Source organism: Xenopus laevis, chromosome 1S, assembly GCF_017654675.1.
Source record: "Xenopus laevis strain J_2021 chromosome 1S, Xenopus_laevis_v10.1, whole genome shotgun sequence".
NCBI classification, from domain to species: domain Eukaryota; kingdom Metazoa; phylum Chordata; class Amphibia; order Anura; family Pipidae; genus Xenopus; species Xenopus laevis.
In genome coordinates, this window is record NC_054372.1 from 88,023,790 (window position 1) to 88,047,217 (window position 23,428).

At 37.5% G+C, this 23,428-nt stretch overlaps 1 protein-coding gene across 1 annotated transcript; it reads left to right on the forward strand.

Moving 5' to 3' along the window:
- Positions 1–732: 732 nt before the first annotated feature.
- purg.S (purine-rich element binding protein G S homeolog) lies at positions 733–11,278 on the forward strand. Its single transcript, XM_041579868.1, has 2 exons — positions 733–974; positions 9,410–11,278. Exon 2 carries the CDS (start codon positions 9,434–9,436, stop codon positions 10,406–10,408), a length of 975 nt encoding a protein of 324 aa, XP_041435802.1. The 5' UTR covers positions 733–974; positions 9,410–9,433; the 3' UTR covers positions 10,409–11,278.
- The last annotated feature ends 12,150 nt before the right edge of the window (positions 11,279–23,428 follow it).

Here is a 23,428-nt window from a genome sequence, read left to right on the forward strand (position 1 = left end):
ATTCATATTGCTCTAAAATTCGGCCTTTGATAACACCCTAAGTATAACTTTTTCACTGTCCCATCTTTTTGTCTTTTTTAATACATATGTTAGATAGTGGTAACAATAATAGTATATGTATTTACCCACTGTAAATGGAGACCTAATGGAGAATTGACATCTCTGGTAAAGGCACCTCTAAAGTTTTATTGTTGATGTACCAGGAGTGTTGGATAATTTAGCAGCAATTAATTCTTGTAAACAGGCAATTAACCGTCAGTCTTACCAAGCTCATGAAAAATGCATGAATCACCTTGTGGCCCCTGCTGGTTGGCCTGTGTATAGGACTGTTGTGTGGTTGTGATGTCCACTTGCCTGCATCTGCTGATCTGGGAAGACAGAGAGAGGGAGGGGGGGGGGTGCTGCAGCTATGAGACTGTCAGCTGGTCTCGGCTTCCGATCCTGTGTGAGGAGGAGGAGCAGCTGTGACAGTGTCTGCTGTAGCAGCTGATTTTGTCAGGATTGGCTTGAGATGGGAACCGATGCTCTGCTAAAGCTTCCCATACCCATTGGCATTTCAGATGTGCAAGGGGGAAAGGGAGGGCCAGACTGATGTGCTTTTAGTGATGGTATGCGTCGCCAGCCTAGTACAGCCACTTTCTGGTTCACCCTCCTCCTACTTATATGTGCTGATCCGGATGTAGACACTTTAGGGGCAAACGCCTTCTTCTTCCTCTTCAAAGGATTGGCCCTGACAGGTTCCTGTGCATCTTCAGCACCCCCCTCCTCTTTGGATACGCAGGCTTCGTTCACCTCTACTTCTTCCTTTTCCTGCCTGCAACAGCAGTAGGCTCTGGCAATGGCCTCCACTCATCTTTCCTTCCTGAGCCAATCAAACATCTTTTCAGCACTCAGCTGTAGAGTTGCCACGGCTTGAGAACATTTTGAAATCATCTTGACACGCTGGGAGTCTCAAGACCTGTCCCAATTCCAAGGTGAGCGTCCTGTTAAATCCTCTGAATTTATACGCCTGGTAAACCACGTTTTCCATTTCCATCCTCTTGATAATTCCTACTTTCCCAATGACCTCACCTCATAGCCCCTGCAATACCTGTATGCAATAGGATTCTAACTCTGTTGACATTGTTGAAAATGTATCTATTAGCTGTCACAACCATTTGTTTCCCAGCAGCTGCTGTCCCATGCAAGTTGAATGCTAATGGACTTCCCCTATACTTGTCAGATATGTAGCCTCTGAACATGAATAGTGCTTTGCAGTTCTAGCACTGCCCATCTGATCATGCAAGTTATAAGTGCAGTTCAACACCTGAAGTAATTTTTTACCAAAGATGCATGACTTGCGCTGTGCCTTATAGGCAACTTATGTTGTGCATTACATTTTCGACCCGAATTTGGTACCTTGTGGTGCTTTGCTGCTGCATTTTGTTTTGTGCCATGCACCTGCAACCATATTTATTGTTGTTCCCTGAAGTAAATACATGTGCAAGTGATGGCTGGAATAACTGCCATCCTGAAGGTGGCAGCAGTTCCAGGGTTCCACTAGAAAGTAGATGACTTGTGGCAAATAAAAAAGTAATACCATCAACTCTCAACAAATGTTAGCTGCAACTTGTGTTTGACTTGACACAATATATGCATTTTGGTGCACTGCCTGAAATGGTGGCAGAGCACACATTGGCATGCAAACTGTAATGACGCTAACGTTCTGGAGGGTAAAACACTGCATTGTGTGTGTGTGTGTGGGGGGGGGGGGAATATTGAAATCTTTGCCTGAAAAGTAAACTTAGCATCATGCTCTGCAGGTGTTTTTGCCTTGTAGCCTTGGCGTCGCCACATCATTAAAAAATGGGATATGGTAGAGCATCATTTTCTTTACAAGAACGGATGTTCTACAGTATGTGCTGTTGTGCCATGTTTACCTAGATTCAGGTGCACATTTACTAAGGGTCAAATATCGAGGGTTAATTAACCCTTGATAATCGACCAAAGTAAAATTCTTCGACTTCGAAGTTGAAGGATTTACAGCAAATACTTCGAATGATTAAATCCTTTGAATCGATTTTAATCCATCGATCTAAGGATTTTCCTTCAATCAAAAAAAGCATAGAAAGCTTATTGGCAAGGTCCCAATAGGCTAACATTGATGCTCGGTAGGTTTAAAGAGCCGAAGTAGGTAGTCAAAGTTTTTTTTAAAGAGACAGTACTTCGACTATGGAATCGTCGAATAGTCAAACAATTTTTAGTTCGAATCGTTCGATTTAAAGCCGAAGGTCGAAGTAGCCTATTCGATGGTCGAAGTACCCAATAAAAAACTTTGAAATTCGAAGTTTTCTTTACTTCGTTTCCTTCAGTCGAGCTAAGTAAATGTGCCCCTCAATGTGCATGCACTGATGTGCTTACAACATGGAGCTTATTTATAAAAAGGTAATCAGACCTTGCATTGTGGATGCATATTCTTCAATATCAGTATCCTAGCACACACCACAATACCAGTATCCTATGGTTTCCCATACCATAATTCTCATAGCTTAAAGCTCAAACTTCCTAGTTAGCTTGCCCTCTGTGTGCTAAAGCTGTACAATACCCATTGCAACACAAAGGTGTGATTTATTCAGTCCTATTGTCCTTTGGCCTGTTTTATAGGATGGTGAGGATGCGCTGTGCAAAGAATTGCTGTAAAACATGAGATAAAATACACTTTCAGCCCTATGGTGATCTTCAGTGTTTTGGTTACATTGACAGGAACATAGAAAAGCTTTCCATCCCTTTTTGTTTATAGAAACAACTGCAACACTAGAAAGAACAACACTAAGCTATTTGTTTGATCCGTTTTCTGACATAAGCTGAGAGAAATTGTGTTTCCACATGAAATTGTGTTTCTGCATGGCACTGGTAGCCCACTTCTCCTGTCAAAGAACCATGGGAAAAATTCCCCTTATTCTGCAACTCATATTTAACCTGTTGAAAGCCATACATCATCATGTCGTCTGGTGAGCAGGGCCACCATCAGGTAGAATCCTGGCAGTGGGGGACCTGAACAAATCTGGTCCTGTTAGCTAAAGAAAAGCTATCAGATGTAGCCCAAAACATTGCTATGATTTTGACAAATTCAAAATAAAGGCAGTTATGTGTGTGCTGAAGTACTTTGCTATATGGGATCAGAGGTAGACCAGGGGTGCTATTTAAAAAAAATACTGTTTCCCCATTCGATGTGGCCCAGGGGGCCCTGTTTGTCAGCAGACAAATGTACAAATGTTGTTTTTTTCATGGATATTGGATTTGTAAAGTCAGGTGCAACAAGAGTAATAGAGACATAACCAATTATATGATCAGACATCCTACAAGAAGAAGGAAATCTTTATTCATATACATTTAAAAGTAAATACTGTTTATACATGCTTATGCACATAATTCATTTTTTCATTGTATTATTGCAAAAACAAGATGTGACTTCTAGCAACCTATATACTAATCAGCTTTATGCCCTTATTTATTCTTATTGCTTCTCCACCTTTTGTTCATTTTGATAAAAATGTATTTATACTGTACCTAGCTGTTACTACTAGCTTCCCTTGCATGTAAAAATACATATTTTAATGGCACATGAGCAAAACAGCCCATCCCCCATATATACAGACTAACATAGATTAATTTACAAAGTGAGATGTTTTCCCTCTGTCTCCGATATATTCTGCCACCCCCATCCCATCTTTGCACCATTTTTTCCAATAAAAAAACCCATAAAATTCCATGTAATATCCAGAATGCGGACACTAGAAAAGAAGATAAGGATTGAGGTAGGAGAGAAAGGGGAATTATTTCAGGGAAGTAAGTAAATGCAGGGTCAGATGAGGTGAGATAAAGCAGGCTGGAAAATGCTGCAGATTGTAGGGAGCTTGAATGCAGTGCTACAGCAGGCGGCCGCGTTTTAGCATGTCAAGAAACTGATGTGCCTGTATAACATTGCTTATACTCAACGATTTTTTAAAATATTAATTTAGTAACGAATGCTTTTGTCTGCCATCATTGTATGCCTGAAACATTTATATAAAGATAGCTTATTAGCTGTGTTTCGTTGAGAGAATGCTTCATGGATATTTTCTACAGGGAGACATCTTATTAGTGTTGCTTCTTGAGGAAACCTGCTGGAAAATGAGAGGAGCCAAAGATATACAGCAAGGAGGAGAACTGCTATTGTTACCCCAGAAAACTGGCAAATGGAAGATTCCTAGACATCCTTTGAAAATAAGGAAACATTGTTTATTATTGGGGATATAAGTGGATTAGCTGGTCATCGCTAATCTTTCAATCCAACTGGGGTTTTACTGCAATACCCTACATTTTGCGTGTCAGTCACAAGCCATAACTGCTTAGCTGCACTGAGACATGGGTAAATTAGAACAACAATATTTTACCTCCAGATAGCAATGTCACTATTTGGATTGATTTTTTTCAGGTTAATGTATGCAATTAAGTACAATAAGCAGGCATTCCCAAGTGCAAGACTAAAGTCACTGCTGATGTAACTATGCTGCCACCACTTCTCCTCAATCAGTGTCGAACTAGGATGCCTGGGGTCCACCAGGAATCCTGATCTCAGGGTCCCGCATGCAGGGCCGGACTGGGAGTAGAAAGCAGCCCTGGCAAAAAAAAAAAAAAAAACCAAAGCAGCCCACACATTAATGCGTGATGGTGTTTTACTTATATACACGCATATTTTATATATGTCAGGACATAGGCAGCAGAAGATGTTTTTGTCTGGGGGGGGCAAAGGGAAAGAGTTTTGGTGGCGTGCGTATCGTGGCAAAATAGGCCACGCCTGTCGTTTTAGGCCACACCCACTGAAATCCACCAACTTCTACATTTATTTTTACAAGATTTTTCGGAGCACCATAGCAGCAGCAGCAGAAACATTTGCTGAATGCCTTATAACCCAGAGCAACAGCATAATATTAAAGGAATTGTTTAGTGTAAAAATAAAAACTGGGTAAATAGACAGGCTGTGCAAAATAAAAAATGTTTCTAATATAGTTAGTTAGCCAAAAATGTAATGTATAAAGGGCTGGAGTGACTGGATGTGTAATATAACAGCTACAACACTACTTCCTGCTTTTCAGCTCTCTTGGTTTACACTGACTGGTTACCCTGGTTACCAAGCAGTAACCAATCAGAAACTTGAGTGGGGGCCACATGGGTCATATCTGTTGCTTTTGAATCTGAGCTGAATGCTGAGGGTCAATTACAAACTCACTGAACAGAAATGTACCATGTGGCCCCCCATCAAGTCGCTGACTAACTCAGAGTTATAGAGCTGAAAAGCAGGAAGTTGGATTCTGGCTGTTTTATTAGACATCTGTTTACTCCAGCCTTTATATATTACATTTTTGGCTAACTAACTATATTAGAAACATTTTTTATTTTGCACAGCCTATCTATTTACACAGTTTTTATTTTCACACTGAACTGTTCCTTTAAGATTATTCTGCAGTAGACTAATAGTAACCTGGGTTCTATGTATAGGTTATAAGACCTAATTTACAGTAATAGAAGAGGACACTGGACCCTCAAGCACATTATATAGTGACTAGGCAGTACATTATACATTAAATGTTAGGGTTTCTGGTACTCCCATCAGATTATACAAGATGCAACAGGGACTGTCACCCCAAGCACAATATGTCATGAAAGCAGGGGGCACAGAAATCGAAATCACAATAAATAGAGAGAGGCAATAGATACTGCTATCCGATGCACATTGTAGACAGTGAGAGGTAGTGGGGGCTGACACCACAAGAAAAGCAAGCAGAAGGCAACACCAGTTCTTTGCCACTTGAAATTATGAGTATATTTTCATCAGTTGTTTTGCTGAATACTTGCTGCTCTCAGTTATGCTATGAGATTTTGCAAGTTCTTTCTGTGCTTCTGTTTTGAATTTTGGCAGACAACTGAGAAACACAGCATAGTCAATAAAACAGTGATCTTAAACTAAAACTGGGTAAAGAAGAGCAAGTGTGCCATTTACTCTTTCTAGATGTGCCTCTCCTTCTTTTCCACGATTCTTTATGTCCAGTCTCCTTATTCTCCATGAATCTCCATACCTACCTCCCACACACACACTCGTGTCAGTTTTTCTTTTCACTCTAATGATTTATTTGTAGGTCAAGCTCCGGAGTAGCATTGGTGGTTCACTGGGCTCTCGTCCTTACACTATTCTGTAATCTCCTTGGTCAGACGCATGCTGTGCCTGCGTGCAGCTCTCTCAGGGGCAAATTCACTAACATTCGTAGTTTCGCCAGGCGTAGTTTCGCCAGCGCTCCGCAAATTCACTAAAATCCGAAGTTGCGCACAGGGGTAGTGTAAGATTGCGAAGTTGCGCTAGCGTTGATTCGCTTAGTGAAGCGAAGTTACGCTAGCGAAGGCTAATTTGCATACGGCGCCAAATTCAAATTTCAATGGAGGAATACGTATCAGCACTACAAATGGCTAGAAAACCTTCAAAACATCAAATAAAATTTTTATTTTGCCCTACGCATGTGCCCACTGTCTAGGTAAGTTGCCATGAGTCAGGAAATGTAGGGGGGAAGAAGGGGAGCCCCAAAAAAAATTTGGATCTTTTTCAGTCTATCACCCATAATGTAGAAAACACGCCAGCGTTTTTTGTGACTTAGAAAAAATTTTGACTTTTTTTGAAGCAATCCCTATCTACTCTATTGCGCTTCGCCTGGTCTGAGGTGGCGAAGGAAGTCTAGCGTAAAAGGTAGCGTTCAGTACACTGAGCGCGTTAGTGAATTTGCGTAGTTACGTCGCTAGCGAAACTTCGCCAGGCGTAAGGGTGCGAAGTAACACTAGCGAAACTACGCCAGCGTTCGTTAGTGAATTTGCGCAGTAACGAAAATGCCAAATGCTAGCGAATTAACGCTAGCGTTCGGCGCTTCGGCGCTTAGTGAATTTGCCCCTCAGTGCGCAGAACAAGCCTGGGCCAGGAAAAGCAAATGATCACTGAACGGAGAGTTCAAGCCACCCACTGAAACACCAATGCTGCGATCCCCTGACATGGCCCCCTGGTTCTGACGCCTACAGGTTTACTTGAAGTGTTTAATAGTGCAGCAAGTGCCGCATCAAATCAGGCAGTGGGCGGCCCACTTAAATACAGGGTAGAGCGGCCCCTCGGGCATTTGCCCGAACAAACAGGTTACCAGTCCGGGCCTGCCGCATGCCTCCTCGGTCCAAAGCAGCACCCACAAATAAATATCAAATTAACATTTTAATTTAAAAAAAAAAAAAAACTTAAATGGGAGCAACAATATTAAATTAGCTAATTAAATTTCTCTTTATCAATGAATAAATTGTGACAGTGAATGGAAACACCTACAGTCCAGGTTAATTTCCGTCTATGTTTTTAAAACAACAGATTCAGTCAGTTTCAGCAGTACCTAATGCAGTGGACTCACAAACGGTCTGGAGAGTTCAAGTTGATTTTTTTGTTTGCTGCCAGGGGATGGATTGTGCCAGGCCTGCCTGCCTGCCAACTCTAAGCTCTCTTCCTGGCCCATAGTATTTTTTTCAGCAGCAGCTTGCAGTCTGCTTTACAGAAAGCCCCACGCCCGCACCTCCACGAATGTGCACTGGAGTTGGGGTTATGTGCAGACGCACCACACACAGACAGACCAGACATCATGTAAAAGAAAGGAAGGTGATGTATTTCATGTCCGCACCGGCACCACTCTAGTAACTTAAGTACAGGCTAGCCATACCGACACGAACCTGCTGGCTGATGCTCTGCACTGGTTTGCTGCCCTTGCACTAAGCTTCCTGCACTAAAAAGCAATGGGGGCAGCAGTGGGCTTGCTCACTGCCACACTTGCGAGGGCCTACGGGGTCTTTACCTGGTGCCCCGGGAGGCCAGTCCGACCCTGTCCTCAATCTTTGGAACGATCCCCAACCAGTGACTCAAGAGCAACACGTTGCTCACCAACCCCTTAGATGTTGCTTTCTGTGGTCTCAAACAGGTTCTTATTTTTGAATTCCAGGCATGGAGGCAAGTTTTAATTGCATAAAAAAGGTGTAGAGCCTCCTGCAGGCTGCCAGTCTGCAAACAATCTACCAATAGTCAATCACAGCCCATAACTTGCACCCCAAGGAACTTTTAGCATACTTGTGTTGCTCTCCAACTTTTTTTCATATTTGAATGTGGCTCACGGTAAAAAATGTTGGGGATCCCTGCTCTAAACTGTTTCCCCCAGCAGATCAGCCCAATAACCTAATTATCACTGTTTCTCCTCAATTCTGTGTAAATGAAGGCCTGTTTTGAACACTATTTTATATATATGTAACACTATTTTGGGCTTTACAGGCCAACGGGGTTGATCACCAGCTAGTGAACTACAGCATTGGTTACACATGACTCTAACACTTCAGGCTAGGGCCTTCGCTAAATGGAGAATAAAGGTGTGGTGTAGTATAACTACAACTCCCACGTGCTACTGTGCAAATAAAACAGTTTGCAATCAAACAGAACAAACTTTTATTTGCCAGAGACAAATGATCCACAGAGTACTTACATCAGTACAGAGGCATTTGCAGAATATATAGGCACACCCCGCTCACACAGAGTTTCAGAGGTGAATGCAGATGCATTTCCTGAGGATGTAGTCAAGGCAGTACAGCATACCTCAAGGTATAAATACCTCACACATGGTCTGGGTCCCACCAGTGGAGTGATCAGGGAGGAGAACCTAAAGCCTAACACCCTATCATCGTTGTCCCTTCACTGTAGGCAAATCTTACAGCCTGGGAAGCTACTTGATGGAGCACAAAGCTGCTCTTTCTATCTTCCCTCACTGTCTTACTCTCCTAGAGAGTCTATAACAAATATATTCCTGCAACTCACTAGCCATATCACTTATCTCTCATGGTGTACACAGGCTCCCTGGAAACATCCAGCTGGGTCAGCAACCAGAAGCCAAAGAGGAAGATCCACCCCTTCTCTCTCACTATACCAAAGTTTTACAGGGTGTGGTCACAGCGCCTCCTGGTCAATAACTTTGATATGCAAATGGTAAACTAGATACATGGGCTTTTGCCCAGTAACTAGGGAGAAAGGGTAGAGAATTAAAGCCATAGGGACATATTAACCCTATGGGTCCCATATATATGTATAGGCTAGAAGGGAGATCAACCTTATGGTATTTGTTATAAGTTTGACATTGTCAGTCAGGGCCTGTTTTATTTATCTGTGTATAGCATACACCTTGTATCTCATTTCTTTTTAGACTTTTCCTATTTTGAAGTACTGGATAACATGTTGGGGCTTTTAATAATTAATAATATACAATAATGCATTTGTATGTATAGATTATTCCACAAAACTTTTTTTTAAAATCTATTTCTGTTTTAATTTCTTTTCTAGCTGGCTCTTACAGAACCTATTACTATGGAAAGAGGAAGAGGACAGCGGGAAGGTGCCGGTGTGAGCCGTAATATTTACCCACAGCAGTACAGCTACCCTTCATCACAGAATTTAGAGATACAAGAGCTTGCATCTAAAAGAGTAGATATTCAGAAGAAAAGGTTTTACCTGGATGTAAAGCAGAGTGCAAGAGGACGTTTCTTAAAGATAGCAGAAGTATGGATTGGCAGAGGAAGGCAAGATAATATTCGGAAAAGCAAGCTGACTTTGTCTTTGTCTGTAGCTGCTGAATTGAAGGACTGTTTAGGTGACTTTATAGAGCACTATGCTCACCTGGGACTGCGTAGCAGTCATGCACAGAAGAGTGAACATGGAAGTGAGAAAGAACATGAACCTAGAAGGAGGCCACGCGCATCTTCCCCTTCTGGATCTGTAGGATCAGAAGAACCTATGACACACAGTGTTCTGAAAACTGAATATATTGAAAGGGACAACAGAAAATATTACCTTGATCTTAAAGAGAACCAGCGAGGTCGGTTTTTACGTATTAGGCAAACAATGACAAGAGGTCCTGGAATGATTGGTTATTTTGGTCAGAGCTTAGGTCAGGAGCAAACTATAGTTTTGCCAGCACAAGGGATGATTGAATTTAGAGATGCTTTGGTCCAGCTTATCGAAGATTATGGAGAAGGAGACATAGAGGAAAGAAGAGGTGGGAGTGAAGAACCTCCTGAGCTTCCAGAAGGAACTTCTTTCAGGGTAGACAACAAGAGGTTTTACTTTGATGTGGGCTCCAACAGATATGGCATTTTCTTGAGAGTAAGTGAAGTTAGGCCCCCTTATCGCAACACAATTACTGTCCCTTATAAAGTGTGGACTAGATTTGGGGATAATTTTGTAAAGTACGAAGAAGAGATGAGGAAAATTTACAACAGCCATAAAGAAAAGAGGATGGATGCACGTGTGGACAGCAGTGAAGAGCAAGAATGTCCTGAATAAAATATTTGTAAAATTACTGTGTGGAACATTTTACATTTCTTTTATTTGGAGACAAATTCTGTAGGCTTTCAAAAGGATTTTCCATTTTTTTGTTAATTTTTTGTTATTTTTAGCTACGCGTCATTCAAGAGTCTGGTATGTGTAAACTACAACAAAAAACACATGTGAGTATACCAGCCTCCTTAGAGCTACTTCAATAGAATTTAAGACTATAGAAGTATGTTTTTGATCAGCACAAAAATGTCAACACTTAAATACCTTAGGTAAGGCTTGAATTGCACTAATCAAATCTAATTCCTTTATATCTATATTTCTACCTGTATAGATATATTCTACACGTACAGAAAGAATTATATATTCAATGACTTTTGCTGTATGTATTTGGTTTGAAGAGAAAAGCTTTGCCAAGCTTATTATATACTGGGCATTTAATACTGTGAATGTATAGGAAATGCATTTACATTTTTAAAAAGATGAAATATACAAGTTTAAGTAGCTGCTGGATACTATATCAAACTGTCAGCGTAACAGTATAGGAAGCTGGACAGTGGGTATTTTAGTGCTCAGCTGTTTACAATGGTTATAGCCAAGGAATATATATACATCTCCTTATGAAATAAGCTATTTAAATATATGATTATAGATGCACAGTTGGGAAAAATGGGAGGGAAAAAGAGCCTTTACCTTTTTAAAAATCCCAGTGTTGCCTTCAGATTTATTAATATTGCAGAGGTAAAATAAGGTAAGACAAATTATATATAAACAAAAATGTTCTCCTTTTTCACAACTGTTCTATAAGGGGTTAGATTTATCAAATGCTCACCACAGAAAAACGCATTCATGTTCTATTCAATCCTATGGGATTTTTAGAATTATATTTATCATTTGATAAATATGCTTTTAAAAATCCCATAGGAATGAATGGAAAGTGAGTGAGTTTTATTGTGGGGAGTTCTAAATTCACACTTAGATAAATCCGCCCCTTAAATATTGGTGCACCAACACGTAGTTCTGTTCTAAGATGACAATTTGTTTAAACTGTCAGAATATCTATTTGTGTATGGTTATGGTTAAAAAATGTCAGTTGTTTAGATATTATTTAATAGCAGTGTGGTGCAGCATCCCATAGCAAAAAGAGCGGATGGGTACAGATATTGGATCCACAATAATAATGAGAGAGGGGTCTCATTAGTGTTTGTGGACAGCAAAATCATATTAAATCTGCCCTTGTATTTTTGCACAATGGTTGCTGAATTGGTGAAGAACCACTGAAAAGTTTTATTTTGTTAAAAATGTATATATATATATATATATATATATATATATATATATATATATATATATATATATATATATATATATATATATATATATATATGTATGCCATTAGTGTTAATTTGATTAGTTAAATGAAAAAAATTAAATATATATATATACAAGTATATCAGAATTATGCATGTAAGCAATACCCAGAAAGTTATTTTAGGGCAGTTAATAAGTGGGGTACATAGTTTGTATCACTTAATGCATTTGCTGCTAATCTCAGTGCCTGTAGTAATGGGGGGAATTACACAGTGTATTTGGTGTATGAATGTAACTGCGACTATCATTTATGTTAGGCATTATCAATAAGGAGAATCTGTTACCAATAGTTGGAATTATTAATGGACCACTAATTCCAGCATTTGAAATTACTTAAAAGCATTTTCAGTTGGGACAGGTTTACTACAATCCATGAAAAAACTACTTTTTTCTGCTTTGTCAGGGAAAAACTAGTTTTCTGATTTTTAACTATCATGGGTTTCAATTTTCTCTTGTACAAAATCATGCAAGAAAATATTTTTGCACCCATTGAAAGTTTTACATAAGCAGCTATTATCAGAATTTTCTCGCAGCATAAAAAATTATTTTGGGGACTTTCCAGATTATTATTGTGATAGAATTCTGGCAGGCTTGCTGTAATTTTAATTATAGGATAAAAATAGGTGAAAAACACTGAGGGAAAGCTGGAAAATGTTTTAATAAGAAGTGTAAAACCACATTTGCATACAAAATACTTAAGAAAAAAAGGGGGCAGTTGAAAAATTAGAGAAATATTCTCACTTCAAAAAATGTGTTTGTTTTAATTAATTAAATGAAAAATATTTTGAATCTACCCTAGTGTGCAGTTTGAAAAGCATGACATTTCTAGAAAGCATGATATTTGTATACCACTGTATACATTGTATTCAGTACCTGTTTGGGTTTTTGGCCATTCAGAAATATGTTTTTTTAAGGCTTGTTGAATGCAATAGACTGGATGGGGCTTTGTTTAGACAACAAGTAATATATGGCTAGACGTTAGACGCATCAAAACCAATAGTAAACTAGCTGCAATAAAACCTAAATTTTTGGTGTTGCTGGTACTTTAAGAATGGCCATTCTGTTAATATATATTAATATTACATTTTAAAAACAACACAACTAACTCAGTATGCTTTATGGACAAAATGAAATGAATGGTAAACATTTATCTCTATTAGTTGGCTAAAGGCCAGTAACAAACATAGGCATTTACAGTCTTAATCACCCCCAGAATAAAGCAGGGCATGGATATGTGTCTACTGAGATTACATTTTTTTTGCCGTGTTCTATAATGTCTGATCAAAAAATATTTTTATGGTGTGTACCCCAGAAGACTATAACATATTTACTGTCACAATAGCATCAGTGAAACATTTTCAATACCATGTTAATTCTGAGACATTTTGTGAGTATATGAAAGTGTTTACCTGTCAACATAATCATCCTACCAAAAGACTTATTGAACTAAGCACACAATCACTTTAGGACAGCAGGGATCCAGAGTTCTGGGTTTCTCTGTTCTCTGCATCATAAAACTTAATACGATTTTTTTATAGCCACAAAGTCTTCTGTAGCATTTCAGAAGTTTAAACATATCTTTTATCACATTCATAATGCAAGCATTTATACATGCTCTGTTTGAAGAAATGCATTCCATTTTCTTGATGACATTTAAAATTCAATTTTTTTTATTATTTGGAAATAGAATTATTAAGTCATTTTACCCGGAAATCTAATGCTTATTATGACTGAGAAGTTAGCATTGCTTCTGCACTAAATTGGAGACCACTGAGTATTCTGGTCTCCCACACTCCAAAGACATACAGGCGGGTTAAAATGCTACTGATACAATTTACCCTAGTGTAGGGTGATGGTGATAATAGAATCTGCATTATAACTCTATTTGTGGTTTACACCTTATGCTAAAGTAGTAAACCCTATTCTTTCAATGCAGTCTATATGACTAAGAAATATATAGCAACATTTACCTAGATTAGTGGAACTGTAGTTACAATGCTGCTTATGCTATAACATTTTATATGTGTTAGGCATAGAATAGGTTTTAAACATGCTCCAAACAAAAACCTGGGTCAATTTCAAGACAGCTAGAGTTGTTTAGTGCTAAGTGTTCCAGTTGCATTTATGGTGGTTTGTGAAGCCTTGTTAATTGTGTGAATAAAATAGCTTTCCATAGGGCATAACGTACATTCCTGGATGGTGTGTTGCATGGTTTAGTACATTGTTTTTAAAACTTACTTTTGTTACAACATGTTTTCTGGATGTACAGATATTCATGCTGGCAGATCAGTAAATACAAATACTGGACAATCCTTCAAGCTATTCAACCAATTAGCCTATTGTCAGACAGAGAGATAGTGTACACTTATTTGAGCAGAATTAGAAGTGAAGAAGAGCTGTGGATTATCTTTGTTTACTCCAGACATGTTCAGCATGCTGGAGGGCTTGAGAGACTAGAATTTACTGCAATCTTTACATTACAGATTGTCAAAACCTTTCCACGGGTTTCTACAGAGTCGGTTTTGACTTTGAGGATGCTGGGTGTCGTTATTTACAGCAACTGAAGTACCAAAGGTTGATTATTCTAGTCTTGGGGTTTGCCAAGAGATGTGCGAAAGCGTACAATACACTTGACCATCAAAGAAGGACCTCAATAAAAATCCATTCCGCTACCCAGGCTTTCAATTTAAGTTTAGCCTTATACAATGTCTTTTAAGTTCTAGTAGACAACTAAACAAATTATGGACTTCTGTAGTATGGTTATCCAGTCTAAAATATGTATGTTGTTTTTCATATCATGCCCTGTGACACCAAGGGGCAGATTTACTAAGCTCGAGTGAATAGTTTGAATGCAAAAATATTAGAATTTCGGAAAAAAAAATTTGGGTAGTTCGACCATCGATTTGGTCAAATTTGATCAAATCGAATGATTCGAACGGTTCGAAGTAAAAATCGTTCGACTATTCGACCATTCGATAATCAAAGTACTGTCTCTTTAAAAAAAACTTTTTATCGAATAAAAATTGTTCGATCGATCGCTTAAAATTGTTCGATTCGAAGGATTTTATTGTATATTTTTATATGATCGTTCAATCGAACCTTTTGCGCTAACATCCTTCGAATTCGATATTCGAATTCTAAGGATTTTACTTCGAGGGTCGAATTCAAGGGTAGAAACTTGCTGTGTTTCATGGATACTGTAAGAATAAGCCTGCATAGTTAGCCTTCTGGATACTATATTCCTTGGTCATGGGATTTATCTAGTAGTTTTACAGCTGTACAGGGGGTAGCATGTTGTGCAAAGCATGTTGTGGATTGAGGAGAAAAGAATGGCCATAATAGTGCCCCCTAGAATGTTAGTCATTTCCTGCTGTATACGACCGGTGTTCCTTGGAAGCAGCCCTATGTAGTCATTCAAACAAAACAGTGTAAAACTTTTTTTTTCGAGATTTATTATACCCCGAGAATGAAAAAAGTCAGAATCCGAAAATCTGGCATCTCAGACCTACCGAGGTTCTATATAAGACAATGGAAGAGGCCCCTATCCTATTTGGACGTTTCTGTGATTTGCGCTGGAATTATCCCGAAAATACAACTAGTTTGGACATTTCAGGCTAAAATCCGAAAAACTTGTGCTTTTCGGTAGAAAGCCTGAAAAAAATCAAGCGATTCAGAAAAAAATAATCCGATTAAATCAGGCTTTTTAAAATAAGGTCCAATCGTGGATTCTAGTTTGGTCATACTTTTTTTAATTAAAGAACTAAATAAGGCCATTCAGAAAAGTCTTTGTTTATAGTGATTCATCTGAAAACAACTTAACTGAAAAAAACGTGTTTGAAAGATGAACAACCCCCTTTAAAGAAATGTATACACTGTTGCAAAAATGGAAAGAGTTACAGTAGGTATTAAAGAAATATCTATTGTACTTGATGGCTTGCTTAAATTGGCTAGCCGCCTAGCCTATACACTACCTATTTTATGTTTGTCTGTGTATGATAGAAGCCTCTACTAAGACAGTGGCTAAAGATGATGTTCCTGATATATATTATGAAACATTCAAATGAATGTTACTTTATTGTTGTCTGCACTGAGCAAACAACATTATGATTTAGTTAGTTAGGGCTGGTTTCTTGTTGCTGTAGTCTGCCTACTACTAAAGAGTTTTGTACTAAATAGTTAAAATGTTAAAGGGTAAAACTTAAAAATGAAAAAGAATTAAAGAATGTAAAGCAAGTACTGTAAAAAATTAAATTTTAAATAATAAAAGGAAATGTATTTCGAAGACATACATTAAAGGATAAGGAAAGGTAGTCTAAGTACAGTCTATGATATAATGATATATTGGGTTAATACTGCTCTTCTAATCTGCCAGATTTTTGGTTAAATCTTTGTAATACCTGAATATTGTAACCATAAAAAAGTTGCTTATTTTCACTAAAGAAAATAAAAATGGGATTTTATTTTTGCCTTTACATCCCCTTTTCATATGATATAGCTAGTTATAGCTATTTGCAATGTATGTTTATTTGGAATTTCCACAGCTATCTGTTTTCTAGGGTACAATTTACTACTGCTTAGAATGAAATATTGTAAAATAAATAGAAGAGGTCTGACCTGAAAGATACATTTTAGAAATAAAAAGTATATACAATAACAAAATTGCAACCTTACAGGGAATAGCTTTTTAGATTGACCCCGACATTAAACCTGGAAAGAGGCACAACAGTTTGACAGATAAATCAAAAACTATTTCAAGAGGAAACAGGACAAATCAAAACATGCTAAAAGTTAACCCGTTGGCAGCGGTGCATGTGGAATAAGGCAATTCAAAACATACAAAAAGTTAACTCATTGACAGCGGTATATGTGGGGCTTGTATGGATAGGCACATAAGCTTCCCTTATCATGCTCCCAATCTATCCTCTAACTTACAAAGATGCAGAAGTTGAAAGAGCTTTAGCAGGAACAAGGTACACAAGTTATTTGGGGGTTTTCCATAGTCAGTGACCCCAAACAGCCACATAGTATTTTAGAAGTCTAATACATAATAAATAAAAAATTAACTGCTGATGTCCAAGGTCTAAGCCATGTGTTTGGAATAAAGGCTTTTTATCGTGATATATGTTTGTTCTATAAAATTCCTGAGATGGGAAGTGACCATTAATATATGTGCATCATGAAGAGACAAAGAGGGAATATAGCAGCTGTCTCTGAAGTTTGTAATAAAATATATAGGCCAAATGAAAATTTGCTTATTGCAGGTCCATCTATGACACATTCAAATAGTTAAAGGTGAGCGTCTCATTAAGCAACAGGCTAATACTAATTTTATTAATATTACTTTTACTACTACACTATACAACTTATACTTATACCTAATACTACTACTAATAATACTTATTATAATATAATGGCACCCTAACAACTAAGGATTGGTAGGGTGTTTTTTTTACATTTGTGGTTATGATAATTAATAACAGTAAAGCCTTGTACTATCTATCAATTATTAGTATCTATTATTAAATAATTTAAAGGAGAAGGCAAGTCATTTATACTCTGGGGTGCACCCAAGTGATTGTATTTACTTACCTGACACCCAGGGCCGTGCTCGTATCAGCAGAAAACTGGGGTTCTGCCAGTGAGCACCACGGAGCGATCATTTTCTTCACTTCTCTTTTCAAATTTCCCGGGACAGACACAGTAGAACGAAATAGCTGGCTTTTTCGGTAAAGCTTAGCTTTTCTCTCTACTACACAGCTGCATACTGAAAGAAGAAGCTGGAAGAGAATATCTCCGTGGTGCCTAACTTTTGGCACCCCCAAGTATAAAAACACTTTTCTTCTCCTTTAAGTTGTTAGCTACATTTTGTCCCAAAATTAGCTATAATTTTGTTGTGATAAAATATAAACCACAGATTATGTCAAAGATATATAAAAAGTAATGAAAATAATATACTTGCCTCATTTTAATTCCTAAAGGATGGAATAATAGTTTAGTACAGTGTACTGCATTATATTGCTCCATCAATGTGTTTTCTCTAAAGAAAGGATTCTTATACAGGTAATATGTTTATAACACAGGGAAAAAATAGAATCGTAATGGAAAGGATATTTAAGTAGAACAGGCATCATTTTCAGAGTCACAGTAGTTTTAAAATAATGGGCTGCATAACAGGATAGATGACCTCTGAATTGGTGCAGTTTTTAAGATACTTGAAAAACAGGACACCTGCCCATCAGAGTACATTTAAAAGTAAGGCGTTTCAAGGACTTGGCACAATAGTGTAGCCGTTCATAACACACAGTTTCACATCTTCACTCTTTAACACAAATTGAGATATACAGGTATGGGATATGTTATCTGAAAATCCATTATCCAGAAAGCTCTGAATTACAGAAAGGCTGTCTCCCATAGGCTCGATTATAATCAAATAATCCAAATTTTTAAAAATGATTTCCTTTTTCTCTGTATACCTTGTACTTGGTCCCTGCACATGTTACTACATATGCCTATTGGTTATTTGGAGAGTACAGGTATGGAACTTATTAATCAGAATGCTCAGGACCTCGGGTTTTCCATATAATGGCTCTTTCCGTAATTTGGATGGCCGTGCCTAGAAAATCATGTTAACATTAGGGGGCAGATTTATCAAGGGTCGAATTTCGAGGGTTAATAAACCCTCGAATTCGACCCTCGAAGTAAAATCCTTCGAATTCGAATATCAAATTCGAATGATTTTAGCACAAATACTTCGATCGATCGATCGAAGGATTTTTATTCGATCATAAAAAACTTAGAAAAGTGCTGGGGAAGGTCCCCACAGGCTAACATTGAACCTCGGGAGGTTTAAACTGGCGAAGTATGTAGTCAAAGTATTTTTTAAAGAGACAGTACTTCGATCGAATAGTCGAAGGTTGTAGTAGCCTATTCGATGGTCGAAGTAACCAAAAAAAAAATTCAAACTTTTTTTCATTCGAATCCTTCAATCGAGCTTAGTAAATGTGCCCCTAAATAAACCAAATATGCTGGTTTTGCTTCCAATAAGGATTAATTATAGCTTAGTTTGGATAAAGTACAAGCTACTGTTTTATTATTACAGATAAAAAGGTAATTTTGATTTTTCAGATACAATGGAGTCTATGAAAGATGACCTTTCTGTAATTTGGAACTTTCTGGATAACGTGTTTCCGGATAATAGATCCCATACCTGTATTAGAAATGGAGGCACAGTTTAACCCAGGTGTAGTAACCCATAGCAACTAATCTGCTGTCATTATCCTGAAACAGACCTATAAATGCCAGCTGTTGGTTGGTTGCTAAATATGGAGAACACGAAGCTATTGCTAAATTTCCCATACTATTTCTTATCCAAAGTGAACTGCATATTTTATAAGAGCATAGTTGTGTAGGAAGGTTTTGCAAAGGAAGTAGAAAATAGAATTATATATATATATATATATATACACACACACACACACACAGACACAGAGACATGCACATATTTATAGGTAGCCATTATTAGATTTGTTTAGTAGTAAAAATGAGCCACGCTCAAATGCCATCTCCGGCTGCATTATACATTGTTCTGCTGTAAAGAACAAAACTCCACAAGTGATATAGTGTTATTACCATATGGCAAAGTTGTTACCTTTGGTGATTATGATCTCTAGGGGCAATAGTCATGCTGACAGTATTCCTGGAAACACATACAGTATATAACAGGTAATTGCAATCCCCCTATCTTATGTTGCTTGCTGCTTTAAGCACACAGAGCTACTAGTAGCAGCTACTTGCCTCTAGGACACTATGGGGCCCATTTACTAACAATTGAATTGTGTTTTTTCCCCACGAATCTGTGTTTTACTATGTTTCTAAAATCTTTTTTTAAAACTCTAAATTTATTGAGTGAAAAAAGCACGACCGAAAAGTTGTTGCAGTGTTATAGAAGTCAATGGCAGCTGTGCTGATCTTATTGGACTGCTTTAAATTAAATCAGACTTTTTTGAGGTTTGCGGATTTTTTTTCGTTAGGAATTGTCTGAAAACTTTTTTAGCGTTGTTTGAGGTATTTGTATTTTTTACTGCATTGTTCAGCATTTTTTTTTGTTCACACTTTTTATATTTGGATCTTTAAATAAATTCAATGGCAATTGTGGTTTTAGAGAATGTGAGTTTATTCGTGGTTTCAAAAACCTCTAAACACCACTAAAATTTGACCTTCAATAAATAAGCCTCCACGTGTATTTTAGCAGAGGCAATTCTCAGTATTGTCTGTGGCAGGGTATTTTTTGGGCATTTTGTAGCTGTGATCACTTCTGACAGAAATTAAGAGATTGTTTTGGTTGCTTTTCTTTTATAGTTGTTATTTACCACTACTTTAACACTTTAACAGCTGCTTTGAAAACAAGTTCTCAATTTCTGTTGATTTCTGTTCTAATGAAATAAATTCCTCCTTGTAAGACTATACCAGCATGCAGGTCCAGACTGAGAATTAAAATAGGCCCTGGCATTTCAGGTATGCAGAGGCCCAATCAGCCCACACAGAGGCCCAAACAGCCCCCACCAGCCTGTGGTCTATGGCGCCTTATAGCAGCCCCTCTGGCATTTTCCAGAACCCACAGATTGCCAGTCCAGGCCTGCCAGCATGTACCATAGATCTGCTTCAAAATTCAGGTACTAATATTATGTTTTGGTAAATGTAAACCTTCAAAATTAATTTGCATTCTTACTTAACCTTGACTTTATTTTCTTTGTAAAGTGACTGCTAAGTGAAACATCAGACAAAAGTAGGTCAATTACAAGGATTCTAAATGCTGGCTGAATCAGTAACGTTGGAAACGACTTAGTTTGTTCAGTTATGTAATAGTTGCTTTCTTTCTTTATTCTTGGATTTGAGCTTATTTTCCATCACAAATCTGTATTACGATGTTCATTCTATAATTTCCATAGTGCAAGACTGCATTTATTAAATCAGTGGCCTGTTTTTCACTATTTATAAAAGGTATTTGTCCATCTGTGCATTAAAATACTTTTTAATTTCAGGAAAAATTTTTGAATAATAGAGCCACCTACTATGTTATAAGAAATGGAAACTTGGCCCTTACATTTACCAGAGGCAGAATTCTGCTGCCAAGGTGGGGTTTCCACCTTGTGACACAGATTCTGAGACACAGATTTACTAAGCATCCAAAAAATGTAATGATTTTTTTTAATAATAGTGACAATTTCCCTTTAACTTTTTATTTGGTAGTACTGGGATCCTGAGTCAGTTTCTAACCTAGTTACTATTTGCCAAAAATGTTGTATGTTTTGCCCCTGCCTGCATGGATTTCCTCCAGGTACTCCGGTATCCTCCCATGCTCCAAAACATGTAGGTGGGTTAATATATTCCTTTAACTCTTATTGTTAAAGGAACCGTAACTAAAAAGTAACTAAGCAAGTGAGGCAGAAATGTTGTATATCAGTGATCCCCAACCAGTGGCTTGTGAGCAACATGTTGGTCTCTGATCCCTTGGATGTTGCTTCCAGTGGCCTCAAAGCAGGCTCTTATTTCTGAATTCATGGCTTGAAGTCAAGTTTTAGTTGTATAAAAAAACATGTGTACTGCTAAACAGAGCCTCCTGTAGGCAGTCAGTGCACATAGGACCTACTTACAGCAATTCACTTCCCAATTCTGTTTTTGTTGTTCCCCAACTCGTTTTACATTTGAATGTGGCTCACAAGTAGAAATGCTTGGGGACCCCTGTCATTATAGGGGTGACTCACCTTTAAGTTCTGTAAGATCACAGTCCTTTAACAATGAAGATCTGTGTCTCTAAAGATGCCCTCAGTATGTTTCATCTTCTTTTTTGTTGATTCACTGCACACTATGGTAAATTTTACCACTGTCTGTATGTTTGCCATATTCAGCCAAATGTTTTAAGAATGGTTCAGTGATCCAAATATTATGGTTTCTGTCCACCCCTTGTGCTGTAAACTAAAAGGCCAATCATCTTATGTGACTGCGGCTTGAGAATTCTGTATATAACAGCTGTAGCTCTGCAAGACAAATTAACCTCTAGACAAAATGTTTTTTTTTTTTTAAAAAAAAAAAATCATCATTCTTTAATGTGTCAGATAAAATATATAAGTTTTAGAAATAACCAATATCCAGTTTTATATATGTGTGGATATATGTGTTGCTGATATATTTTATGTAATTACTACCAGTTAAGAGGCTCACCAAAGAATACACTAGGATTAAATTGTGATTTTATTTTTATCATGGTTAATATACTATTTTAGCAACCAACGTCTAATATCAGTTGTTAAGTGTAGAGAAGTTTAGTATGCATGATGTACAGTAAACTATTGCATTGAGAAGCACAGTAGAAATTAATCTTCTGCTGGACATACAACAGATAAGGCTTTCTGCATCATCCCAAAAAAAGGGCTGCAATGCAGTTTAATTATTATGAACTAACATACATGGTGATAACTATTCTGGTTTCCCAGAGATAAAATTCCTTGGCGGTTGTGGGATTGACCCCATAGTTGTTACTTTTGTCCCGTATAAGATGCCAATGGGTCAGAAAACGTAAGATACGTAACTTCATCCATCATGGTTAGGTATATATGATAAGCTTCAGTGGTACAGAATAACGTTGGCATGAAAACTTTCCCAGCAAAATGTGGCCTTGTTTTAATCAGCTTGAATTGTTCTCTAGTAAACAACATCTACTTTCTTTCAAATAATTTTAGGCTACAGTCATTCATTCCATTTTGTTCTTTTAGTACTTTATTTTTAAAATATGGATTTTTTTTTAAATTTTGATAATATATTTATTCACTGCCCACTATGTCCCTGTAATGAATGCCCTGGTTGAACCCCATCTGTTTCCATTCAAGCATGAAAAAATATTTTATGCTTTAATAGCATTGTGCTGCTGTACTTGCAGTATATGGTAGTAAATGTTTTGGTGCTAACATGTATGTCTAGTCTGGTGCAGATTTCAAGTTTGCTTAGTTTGCTTAGTAATATAAATATTGGTAAAGATAGATATATTCTCCCCAGTGGTGCTGTTATACTAAAACTAAATCTATTTCCCTGCTTGTATTTTGATGAAGAAACAAAAAAGATGTCTTATTGGAATATTGTGTTAAAGAAAGTGCAGTACTGTATAATTGATGTGTTGCATCTTTGTCTTTCATGTTGTTACCTTGGAAAGATTGTTTTAATACTGGACATATTGCTTGGCTGTGGATACCAATGTTAGCTACATTTCAGAAAGTCCCAATATCCTGCTGGTGTTCTTTTGATTAGTTTGTGTATTTAATAAAAGTGATAGCTGACATAGCAAATGGGGGAGTTCAACAGGGCAAATAGACTTTCTGTGAGTGCTGTGGCTTATTGTGTTTTATAACATATTCAGCTCTTTGTTGCACATATCCTCCTTATTCTGATGTAGCAGTCTCATTCTAGCTTGAAAATATTTAGACCTATCTCAGATGAAATGTTGTACCATGTTAGCCATGTATAGAAGCAGGAAGAAGTGTACTTAAATGCATATGCTTTTTGGCTAAACAAATTAAGTCTTTTTTTCTGCCCCATTAGGAATATGCTTGATAATGGGACTGATTTAGTACTGAAACCTTAACATCTGAAATACTTAAAGGCTTT

Coding starts and splice junctions, on each gene's coding strand:
- purg.S (XM_041579868.1), top strand. CDS start 9,434: ATGGAAAGAGGAAGAGGACAGCGGGAAGGTGCCGGTGTGAGCCGTAAT.